The sequence below is a fragment of the Heteronotia binoei genome, unplaced genomic scaffold (assembly GCF_032191835.1).
Source record: "Heteronotia binoei isolate CCM8104 ecotype False Entrance Well unplaced genomic scaffold, APGP_CSIRO_Hbin_v1 ptg000878l, whole genome shotgun sequence".
Taxonomy (NCBI): Eukaryota; Metazoa; Chordata; class Lepidosauria; order Squamata; family Gekkonidae; genus Heteronotia; species Heteronotia binoei.
Window position 1 is genome coordinate 89,226 of NW_026800116.1, and position 11,719 is coordinate 100,944.

Consider the following 11,719-nt stretch of genomic DNA (forward strand, 5'->3'; position numbering starts at 1 on the left):
TGAGACTCTGTCCTTGAAAGGGCAGCTGCTGTGAGTGCCCTCTCAGCCCCACCCACCTCACAGGGTGTCTGTTGTGGGGAGAAGGGAAAGGAGATTGTAGGCCGCTCTGAGCCTCTGTCCTTGAAAGGGCAGCTGCTGTGAGGGCTCTCTCAGCCCCACCCACCTCACAGGGTGTCTGCTGTGGGGGAGGAAGGGAAAGGAGATTGTAGGCCGCTCTGAGCCTCTGTCCTTGAAAGGGCAGCTGTGGGAGTGCCCTCTCAGCCCCACCCACCTCACAGGGTGTCTGTTGTGGGGGAGGAAGGGAAAGGAGATTGTAGGCCGCTCTGAGCCTCTGTCCTTGAAAGGGCAGCTGCTGTGAGGGCTCTCTCAGCCCCACCCACCTCACAGGGTGTCTGTTGTGGGGGAGGAAGGGAAAGGAGATTGTAGGCCGCTCTGAGCCTCTGTCCTTGAAAGGGCAGCTGCTGTGAGTGCCCTCTCAGCCCCACCCACCTCACAGGGTGTCTGTTGTGGGGGAGGAAGGGAAAGGAGATTGTAGGCCGCTCTGAGCCTCTGTCCTTGAAAGGGCAGCTGCTGTGAGAGCTCTCTCAGCCCCACCCACCTCACAGGGTGTCTGTTGTGGGGGGAATGTGGATCAGGAAGAGGTAGTTGTGAATTTCCTGCATTGTGCAGAGATTTGAGTGAGAGGACCCCGGAGGTGCCCTCCAACTCTATGATTCTGTGATTCCACTAAACATTAGCAAAGACTTCCAGACAGAGCGGTTCCTCAGTGGAACGGACTTCCTCAGGAGGTGGCGAGCTCTCCATCTTTGGAGGTTCTTGAACAGAGGCTAGATGGTCATCTGATTCTGTGAACTTGGGCAGATCATGGGAAAGGGGGCGGGAAGGGCTGAATCGGTCCTTATTTCTTGTGGCCTTTTCTTACACGCCCAGGGAAATGCTGAGCACCAGGGATTCAGAGGTATAAGAACAGAAGAGAAGCCATGTTGGATCAGGCCAGTGGCCCATCCAGTCCAACACTCCGTGTCACACAGTGGCCAAAAAAATCCCCAAGTGCCATCAGGAGGTCCATCAGTGGGGCCAGGACACTAGAAGCCTTCCCACTGTTGCCCCTCCGGAAGCACCAAGAATACAGAGCATCACTGCCCCAGACATAAGAACATGAGAGAAGCCATGTTGGATCAGGCCAATGGCCCATCCAGTCCAACACTCTGTGTCACATAAGAACATAAGAGAAGCCATGTTGGATCAGGCCAGTGGCCCATCCAGTCCAACACTCTGTGTCACATAAGAACATAAGAGAAGCCATGTTGGATCAGGCCAGTGGCCCATCCAGTCCAACACTCTGTGTCACATAAGAACATAAGAGAAGCCATGTTGGATCAGGCCAGTGGCCCCTCCAGTCCAACACTCTGTGTCACATAAGAACATAAGAGAAGCCATGTTGGATCAGGCCAGTGGCCCATGCAGTCCAACACTCTGTGTCACATAAGAACATAAGACAAGCCATGTTGGATCAGGCCAGTGGCCCCTCCAGTCCAACCCTCTGTGTCACATAAGAACATAAGAGAAGCTATGTTGGATCAGGCCTGTGGCCCATTCAGTCCAACACTCTGTGTCACATAAGAACATAAGAGAAGCCATGTTGGATCAGGCCAGTGGCCCATCCAGTCCAACACTCTGGGTCACATAAGAACATAAGAGAAGCCATGTTGGATCAGGCCAGTGGCCCATCCAGTCCAACACTCTGGGTCACATAAGAACATAAGAGAAGCCATGTTGGATCAGGCCTGTGGCCCATTCAGTCCAACACTCTGTGTCACACAGGAGCCAAAAAAAACAGGTGCCATCAGGAGGTCCATCAGTGGGGCCAGGACACTAGAAGCCCTTCCACTGTGCCCCCTCCCCCAATCACCAAGAATACAGAGCATCACTGTCCCAGACATAAGAACAGAAGAGAAGCCATGTTGGATCAGGCCAGTGGCCCATCCAGTCCAACACTCTGGGTCACATAAGAACATAAGAGAAGCCATGTTGGATCAGGCCAATGGCCCCTCCAGTCCAACACTCTGTGTCACATAAGAACATAAAAGAAGCCATGTTGGATCAGGCCAATGGCCCCTCCAGTCCAACACTCTGAGTCACATAAGAACATAAGAGAAGCCATGTTGGATCAGGCCAGTGGCCCCTCCAGTCCAACACTCTGTGTCACATAACATAAGAGAAGCCATGTTGGATCAGGCCAATGGCCCCTCCAGTCCAACACTCTGGGTCACATAAGAACATAAGAGAAGCCATGTTGGATCAGGCCTGTGGCCCATTCAGTCCAACACTCTGTGTCACACAGGAGCCAAAAAAAAACAGGTGCCATCAGGAGGTCCATCAGTGGGGCCAGGACACTAGAAGCCCTCCCACTGTGCCCCCCCACAAAGCACAAAAATACAGAGCATCACTGCCCCAGACAGAGAGCTCCATCAATACTCTGTGGCTAAGAGCCACTGATGGACACCTGCCCCAGATGTTTATCCAATCCCCTCTTGAAGCTCTCTTCGCTTGTAGCTGCCCCCACCTCTTGCGGCATACTCGTGGTTTTCCTTGGAGGTCTCCCATCCTTATACAATCCAGAGCCATCGCTGCTTAGCTTCCAAAATCTGATGAGATCCAGCTAGCCTGAGCTACCCGGAGTCAGAGCCAAATGCAAAAAAAGATCACGGATTCAAAACAGCAGTCCTTCGCCTTCCCATCCCACCGTTTGGCTTCTGTTTTAGGCTTAGGGCAGGGGTGGCCAAACTGTGGCTTAGGAGCCACATGTGGCCCTTTCATACGTATTGTGCTGCTCCCAGAGGTCAAGGAGGAACTTAATGCAGGCTTACTCTCAAGTAAGCCTGCTTAGCATTGGGACCTCAGTCGGCCTCTGATTGCTGACTCACTATTTCCACCCTGTGTGAAGCAGGAAAGGCGGAGGGGGGGTGGTGGAACAGGAAGGTTTTCAAGCTCTTCTCTTCTACCACAAATGTCACCAGAAGACCTAGAGAAGGGAAAGAGAGAACAAGGGAGCCACTGGAAGGAGGGGACGGAATTAGTGAGGGGAGGGGGGCTTCCCCCCCCTTAGTTTCATAGCTGTTGTAGGAGCTGCATTTCCACTCCTCCACTTGCACCTGCTGAGATGGCCTTGGGGTCAGCCATAGCTTTCATAGAAGCTGTCCTTGCAAGGGCAGCTGCTGTGAGAGCCTACTCAGCCCCACCCACCTCACAGGGTGTCTGTTGTGGGGGGGGGAGAAGATAAAGGAGATTGTAGGCCGCTCTGAGCCTCTGTCCTTGAAAGGGCAGCTGCTGTGAGAGCCCTCTCAGCCCCACCCACCTCACAGGGTGTCTGTTGTGGGGGGGAGAAGATAAAGGAGATTGTAGGCCGCTCTGAGCCCTCTCAGCCCCACCCACCTCACAGGGTGTCTGTTGTGGCGGGGAGAAGATATAGGAGATTGTAGGCTGCTCTGAGCCTCTGTCCTTGAAAGGGCAGCTGCTGTGAGAGCCCTTTCAGACCCACCCACCTCACAGGCTGTCTGTTGTAGGGGAGGAAGGGAAAGGAGATTGTAGGCCGCTCTGAGACTCTGTCCTTGAAAGGGCAGCTTCTGGGAGAGCCCTCTCAGCCTCACTCACCTCACAGGGTGTCTGTTGTGGGGGAGGAAGGGAAAGGAGATTGTAGGCAGCTCTGAGACTCTGTCCTTGAAAGGGCAGCTTCTGGGAGAGCTCTCTCAGCACCACCCGCCTCACAGGGTGTTTGTTGTGGGGGGGGGGGGTGGGAAGTCAGAGGAGATTGTGACTGCTCTGAGACTCTGAGATTCAGAGTATAGAGCGGGATATAAATACAAAGTCGTCGTCTTCTTATTTACTAACCTTGGTGTCAAGGCAAAGAGAGATGCACAATGATGCAAACAGTGGCCAGTGATTTATATCGTACATGAGTGTTTCCTTCTCCCTCTGATGCCAAAAAAAACAATTCCCTATGGCAGGGGTGGCAAACGGTAGGTCTCCAGATGGTTTTTTTTGCCTACAACTCCCATCAGCCCCAGCCAGCGTGGCCAACGGCTGGGGCTGATGGGAGTTGTAGGCAAAAAAACATCTGGAGAGCTACCGTTGGTCACCCCTGCCCTACGCTGGTCTTGTGAGTACTGATAGTCCCAGCTTTTGTTTTTTTTAGCATGTTCTTCTAGCATGGTCATGGTCTAAAGGGCACACGTGTATTTTATCTTCCTGTGCAAAAAAAGGATTAAGAGTTCTGATAAAGACAGGTGTGCAATATTTGTTCGTGTCTTGCAGCTCCCAAACGATCCAATGTTTATTCTGCGCGGCTCTTACGTTAAGCAATTTTGGCCACCCCTGGCTTAGGGTATACTGCCTCTGACCATGGAGGATTCGTTGAACTACGACAGCTAGCGAGTCAGCGGGTTCCACCGCAGCCTAGGGGAGGAAGGAAGGGCGGGTTCAGTGGCCCAGAAAGACCCAGAGGGGTCCCACGAGGGCGGGAGGGGGGCCTGAGAGGTGATGTTACAATTGCTGGTAGGCAGCAGTCAGATCCGTAGGTCCCTAGATTATGCGTGGGATGGAGAAAGTAGAGAAAGAAGTACTTTTCTCCCTTTCTCACAATACAAGAACTCGTGGGCATTCAATGAAATTGCTGAGCAGTTGGGTTAGAACGGATAAAAGGAAGTACTTCTTCACCCAAAGGGTGATTAACATGTGGAATTCACTGCCACAGGAGGTGGTGGCGGCCACAAGTATAGCCATCTTCAAGAAGGGGTTAGATAAAAATATGGAGCAGAGGTCCATCAGTGGCTATTAGCCACAGTGTGTGTGTGTGTGTGTGTATATATATATAAAAATTTGGCCACTGTGTGACACAGAGTGTTGGACTGGATGGGCCTTTGGCCTGATCCAACAGGGCTTCTCTTCTGTTCTTATGTGACACAGAGTGTTGGACTGGAGGGACCACTGGCCTGATCCAACATGGCTTCTCTTATGTTTTTATGTGACTCAGAGTGTTGGACTGGAGGGACCACTGGCCTGATCCAACATGGCTTCTCTTATGTTCTTATGTGACACAGAGTGTTGGACTGGATGGGCCTTTGGCCTGATCCAACAGGGCTTCTCTTCTGTTCTTATGTGACACAGAGTGTTGGACTGGAGGGACCACTGGCCTGATCCAACATGGCTTCTCTTATGTTTTTATGTGACTCAGAGTGTTGGACTGGAGGGACCACTGGCCTGATCCAACATGGCTTCTCTTATGTTCTTATGTGACACAGAGTGTTGGACTGGATGGGCCTTTGGCCTGATCCAACAGGGCTTCTCTTCTGTTCTTATGTGACACAGAGTGTTGGACTGGAGGGACCACTGGCCTGATCCAACATGGCTTCTCTTATGTTTTTATGTGACTCAGAGTGTTGGACTGGAGGGACCACTGGCCTGATCCAACATGGCTTCTCTTATGTTCTTATGTGACACAGAGTGTTGGACTGGATGGGCGATTGGACTGATCCAACAGGGCTTCTCTTATGTTTTTATGTGACACAGAGTGTTGGACTGGATGGGCGATTGGACTGATCCAACAGGGCTTCTTTTATGTTTTTATGTGACACAGAGTGTTGGACTGGATGGGCGATTGGACTGATCCAACAGGGCTTCTCTTATGTTTTTATGTGACACAGAGTGTTGGACTGGATGGGCGATTGGACTGATCCAACAGGGCTTCTCTTATGTTTTTATGTGACACAGAGTGTTGGACTGGATGGGCGATTGGACTGATCCAACAGGGCTTCTCTTATGTTTTTATGTGACACAGAGTGTTGGACTGGATGGGCGATTGGCCTGATCCAACATGGCTTCTCTTATGTTTTTATGTGACTCAGAGTGTTGGACTGGATGGGCCTTTGGCCTGATCCAACAGGGCTTCTCTTCTGTTCTTATGTGACACAGAGTGTTGGACTGGAGGGACCACTGGCCTGATCCAACATGGCTTCTCTTATGTTTTTATGTGACTCAGAGTGTTGGACTGGAGGGACCACTGGCCTGATCCAACATGGCTTCTCTTATGTTCTTATGTGACACAGAGTGTTGGACTGGATGGGCCTTTGGCCTGATCCAACAGGGCTTCTCTTCTGTTCTTATGTGACACAGAGTGTTGGACTGGAGGGACCACTGGCCTGATCCAACATGGCTTCTCTTATGTTTTTATGTGACTCAGAGTGTTGGACTGGAGGGACCACTGGCCTGATCCAACATGGCTTCTCTTATGTTCTTATGTGACACAGAGTGTTGGACTGGATGGGCGATTGGACTGATCCAACAGGGCTTCTCTTATGTTTTTATGTGACACAGAGTGTTGGACTGGATGGGCGATTGGACTGATCCAACAGGGCTTCTCTTATGTTTTTATGTGACACAGAGTGTTGGACTGGATGGGCGATTGGACTGATCCAACAGGGCTTCTCTTATGTTTTTATGTGACACAGAGTGTTGGACTGGATGGGCGATTGGACTGATCCAACAGGGCTTCTCTTATGTTTTTATGTGACACAGAGTGTTGGACTGGATGGGCGATTGGCCTGATCCAACATGGCTTCTCTTATGTTTTTATGTGACTCAGAGTGTTGGACTGGATGGGCGATTGGACTGATCCAACAGGGCTTCTCTTATGTTTTTATGTGACACAGAGTGTTGGACTGGATGGGCGATTGGACTGATCCAACATGGCTTCTCTTATGTTTTTATGTGACACAGAGTGTTGGACTGGATGGGCGATTGGACTGATCCAACAGGGCTTCTCTTATGTTTTTATGTGACACAGAGTGTTGGACTGGATGGGCGATTGGCCTGATCCAACATGGCTTCTCTTATGTTTTTATGTGACTCAGAGTGTTGGACTGGATGGGCGATTGGACTGATCCAACAGGGCTTCTCTTATGTTTTTATGTGACACAGAGTGTTGGACTGGATGGGCCATTGGCCTGATCCAACATGGCTTCTCTTATGTTCTTATGTGACACAGAGTGTTGGACTGGATGGGCGATTGGACTGATCCAACAGGGCTTCTCTTATGTTTTTATGTGACACAGAGTGTTGGACTGGATGGGCCATTGGCCTGATCCAACATGGCTTCTCTTATGTTCTTATGTGACTCAGAGTGTTGGACTGGATGGGCGATTGGCCTGATCCAACATGGCTTCTCTTATGTTTTTATGTGACTCAGAGTGTTGGACTGGATCGGCGATTGGACTGATCCAACAGGGCTTCTCTTATGTTTTTATGTGACACAGAGTGTTGGACTGGATGGGCCATTGGCCTGATCCAACATGGCTTCTCTTATGTTCTTATGTGACACAGAGTGTTGGACTGGATGGGCGATTGAACTGATCCAACAGGGCTTCTCTTATGTTTTTATGTGACACAGAGTGTTGGACTGGAGGGACCACTGGCCTGATCCAACATGGCTTCTCTTATGTTCTTATGTGACACAGAGTGTTGGACTGGATGGGCGATTGGACTGATCCAACAGGGCTTCTCTTATGTTTTTATGTGACACAGAGTGTTGGACTGGATGGGCGATTGGCCTGATCCAACATGGCTTCTCTTATGTTTTTATGTGACTCAGAGTGTTGGACTGGAGGGGCGATTGGCCTGATCCAACATGGCTTCTCTTATGTTCTTATGTGACACAGAGTGTTGGACTGGATGGGCGACTGGACTGATCCAACAGGGCTTCTCTTATGTTTTTATGGGACACAGAGTGTTGGACTGGATGGGTGATTGGCCTGATCCAACAGGACTTCTCTTATGTGACACAGAGTGTTGGACTGGAGGGGCCAATGGCCTGATCCAACAGGGCTTCTCTTATGTTCTTATGTGACACAGAGTGTTGGACTGGAGGGGCCAATGGCCTGATCCAACAGGGCTTCTCTCATGTTCTTATGTGACACAGAGTGTTGGACTGGAGGGGCCAAGGGCCTGATCCAACAGGGCTTCTCTTATGTTCTTATGTGACACAGAGTGTTGGACTGGAGGGGCCACTGGCCTGATCCAGCAGGGCTTCTCGTATGTTCTTATGTCCCGCAGGGCCCTAATAGCTTCCGGGAGGGTGTTCCACAGCACCGGGGCTGCCACGGAGAAGGCCCTGGCCTTGGTGGAACTCAGCCTGCCCTTCCTTGGCCCAGGGATTGAGAGGAGTTTTTGGGTTCCCAAATGCAGTACTCCCTGGGGAATTTAGTGGCCCAGAGCGGGCCAGCAAAGGTGGAAGGGGACCGGGCGGAGGGCAGCAGTTGGTTGGGGAACATGAATCACAAAGCCCTTCCAATCCGGCTTTCCCCTCTCTAGTTCTCCTACGTGGATGCCGACGGCAACCCCCTGGGCATCGTCCAGCTGACATTCCTGCGGCTGCTCAGCGTCTCAGCTCGGCAGAGCTTCACCTACCACTGCCAGCGTTCGGTGGCATGGCATAGCCGCGGCACAGCCCCCTGGGGCTACCAGCATGCCCTCCGCTTCCTGGGCGCCAACGAGGAGGACATGAGCTACGACAACAGCCCCTACATCAAGGCCCTGGCTGACGGCTGCGCGGTGAGTCCCGGAACAGGGGAGGAGGAGGGGTTAGTCCTGGGCCCACTGGAAGGGGAGGGAGAGCCACTGGGGAGCAGTGTTCCCTCTAAGCTGAGCTAGTTTGGTGTCGTGGTGAAGTGGGTGGACTCTTATCTGGGAGAACTGGGTTTGATTCCCCACTCCTCCGCTTGCAGCTTCTGGAGTGGCCTTGGGTCAGCCATAGCTCTCTTATCTGGGAGAACCGGGTTTGATTCCCCACTCCTCCACTTGCACCTGCTGGAATGGCCTTGGGTCAGCCATAGCTCTCTCATCTGGGAGAACCGGGTTTGATTCCCCACTCCTCCACTTGCAGCTGCTGGAATGGCCTTGGGTCAGCCAGAGCTCTCTCATCTGGGAGAACCGGGTTTGATTCCCCCCTCCTCCACTTGCACCTGCTGGAATGGCCTTGGGTCAGCCAGAGCTCTCTTATCTGGGAGAACCGGGTTTGATTCCCCACTCCTCCACTTGCACCTGCTGGAATGGCCTTGGGTCAGCCAGAGCTCTCTTATCTGGGAGAACAGGGTTTGATTCCCCACTCCTCCACTTGCAGCTGCTGGAATGGCCTTGGGTCAGCCAGAGCTCTCTTATCTGGGAGAACCGGGTTTGATTCCCCACTCCTCCACTTGCAGCTGCTGGAATGGCCTTGGGTCAGCCATAGCTCTCTTATCTGGGAGAACCGGGTTTGATTCCCCACTCCTCCACTTGCAGCTGCTGGAATGGCCTTGGGTCAGCCAGAGCTCTCTTATCTGGGAGAACCGGGTTTGATTCCCCACTCCTCCCCTTGCACCTGCTGGAATGGCCTTGGGTCAGCCAGAGCTCTCTTATCTGGGAGAACCGGGTTTGATTCCCCACTCCTCCACTTGCAGCTGCTGGAATGGCCTTGGGTCAGCCAGAGCTCTCTTATCTGGGAGAACCGGGTTTGATTCCCCACTCCTCCGCATGCAGCTGCAGGTATGGCCTTGGGTCAGCCAGAGCTCTCTTAGCTGGGAGAACCGGGGTTTGATTCCCCACTCCTCCACTTGCAGCTGCTGGAATGGCCTTGGGTCAGCCATAGCTCCCTTATCTGGGAGAACCGGATTTGATTCCCCACTCCTCCACTTGCAGCTGCTGGAATGGCCTTGGGTCAGCCAGAGCTCTCTTATCTGGGAGAACCGGGTTTGATTCCCCACTCCTCCACTTGCAGCTGCTGGAATGGCCTTGGGTCAGCCATAGCTCTCTTATCTGGGAGAACCGGGTTGGATTCCCCACTCCTCCACTTGCAACTGCTGGAATGGCCTTGGGTCAGCCATAGCTCTCTTATCTGGGAGAACCGGGTTGGATTCCCCACTCCTCCACTTGCAACTGCTGGAATGGCCTTGGGTCAGCCATAGCTCTCTTATCTGGGAGAACCGGGTTGGATTCCCCACTCCTCCACTTGCAACTGCTGGAATGGCCTTGGGTCAGCCATAGCTCTCTTATCTGGGAGAACCGGGTTGGATTCCCCACTCCTCCACTTGCAACTGCTGGAATGGCCTTGGGTCAGCCATAGCTCTCTTATCTGGGAGAACCGGGTTTGATTCCCCACTCCTCCACTTGCAACTGCTGGAATGGCCTTGGGTCGGCCATAGCTCTCTTATCTGGGAGAACCGGGTTGGATTCCCCCCTCCTCCACTTGCGACTGCTGGAATGGCCTTGGGTCAGCCATAGATCTCTTATCTGGGAGAACCGGGTTCGATTCCCCACTCCTCCACTTGCAACTGCTGGAATGGCCTTGGGTCAGCCATAGCTCTCTTATCTGGGAGAACCGGATTGGATTCCCCACTCCTGCACTTGCAGCTGCTGGAATGGCCTTAGGTCAGCCATAGATCTCTTATCTGGGAGAACCGGGTTTGATTCCCCACTCCTCCACTTGCAGCTGCTGGAATGGCCTTGGGTCAGCCATAGCTCTCTTATCTGGGAGAACCGGATTGGATTCCCCACTCCTGCACTTGCAGCTGCTGGAATGGCCTTAGGTCAGCCAGAGTTCTCTTATCTGGGAGAACCGGGTTGTATTCCCCAGTCCTTCATTTGCACCTGCTGGAATGGCCTTGGGTCAGCCATAGCTCTGGCAGAGGTTGTCCTTGAAAGGGCAGCTGCTGTGAGGGCCTTTTCAGCCCCACCCGCCTCACAGGGTGTCTGTTGTGGGGAAGGAGACAAAGGCGATTGTGAGCCGCTCTGAGACTCTGATTCAGGGAGAAAGGCGGGGTGTAAATCTGCAGTCCTCTTCTTAGCATGAGCTAGCTCACAGATTTGTAGCCTCCACCTCGCACGTTTTTGTCTTAGCTTAGGGAGGAGGACCCCACAGCACCCTCCTTTATGCAGCAGCTCACGACTTGAATGCCAGCAGCTCACCAAGTAGAGGTTTTGCTGACAAGACTCTGCAGCTGAGAGGGAACACTGCTTGGGAGAGAAGCCGTGGGCAGGGCAGGTGGTGGGGTGGGGAGAAGAGAGCTAAGTTGCAAAGAGACAGGAAGAATTTGGAGCTGGTTGATCCGGGAGGATCCTCTCGTGCCACAGGCTAAGAATTCGCCCAAGGATTCCTATCCCAACTCGGAGTTTACGCTTTCGCCGACTGTCGCCCCCCAGAACCCCCAACCCAACCCCCTTCCAACACTGAACGGCGTCTTCCCTTGTCTCCCCTTCTCCCCGAACAGATGCGGAAAGGTTCGGACAAGACAGTGCTGGAGGTGAACACGCCCCGCGTGGAGCAGCTCCCCCTGCTGGACGTGCGGGTGACGGACTTTGGGGAGCCCGGCCAGCGGTTCGGGTTCAAAGTGGGGCCCGTGTGTTTCCTCGGCTAGAACGGAGTCCCTCGGCCCAACGGAGCCTCCCCCGTGCGCCCCGTCAACCTCCCCCCGCCCCCTTTCCAATGGAACAGAGACCCTCTTCGCCCCGCCCCATCTAGCAGTGGCTGAAGAGGATCCGTCCAGCCCTTACCCCCCACTTGGCAAGCTATCCTCCCCTGCTCTCTCACACCACAGACATCCCCCCCCCAGCTACCAAGAGGGTGCATTAGCTAGGTTGAAGGTCATATCCAGCTGTGCTCTCTCTGGGACATCCCCTACCCCCCCACACTCAA

General features: G+C 53.1%; 1 protein-coding gene across 1 annotated transcript in view; it reads left to right on the plus strand.

Annotated features, from left to right (window-relative positions):
• The window catches only part of LOC132590849 (collagen alpha-2(XI) chain-like), a gene marked incomplete at its 5' end in the record, with an annotated part of 95,169 nt that extends 83,715 nt beyond the window's left edge, over positions 1–11,454 (plus strand). The window contains 2 exon segments of the mRNA XM_060263781.1: positions 8,365–8,604; positions 11,295–11,454. Of these exon segments, the coding sequence (XP_060119764.1) occupies positions 8,365–8,604; positions 11,295–11,441 (387 nt within the window).
• Positions 11,455–11,719: the final 265 nt, after the last annotated feature.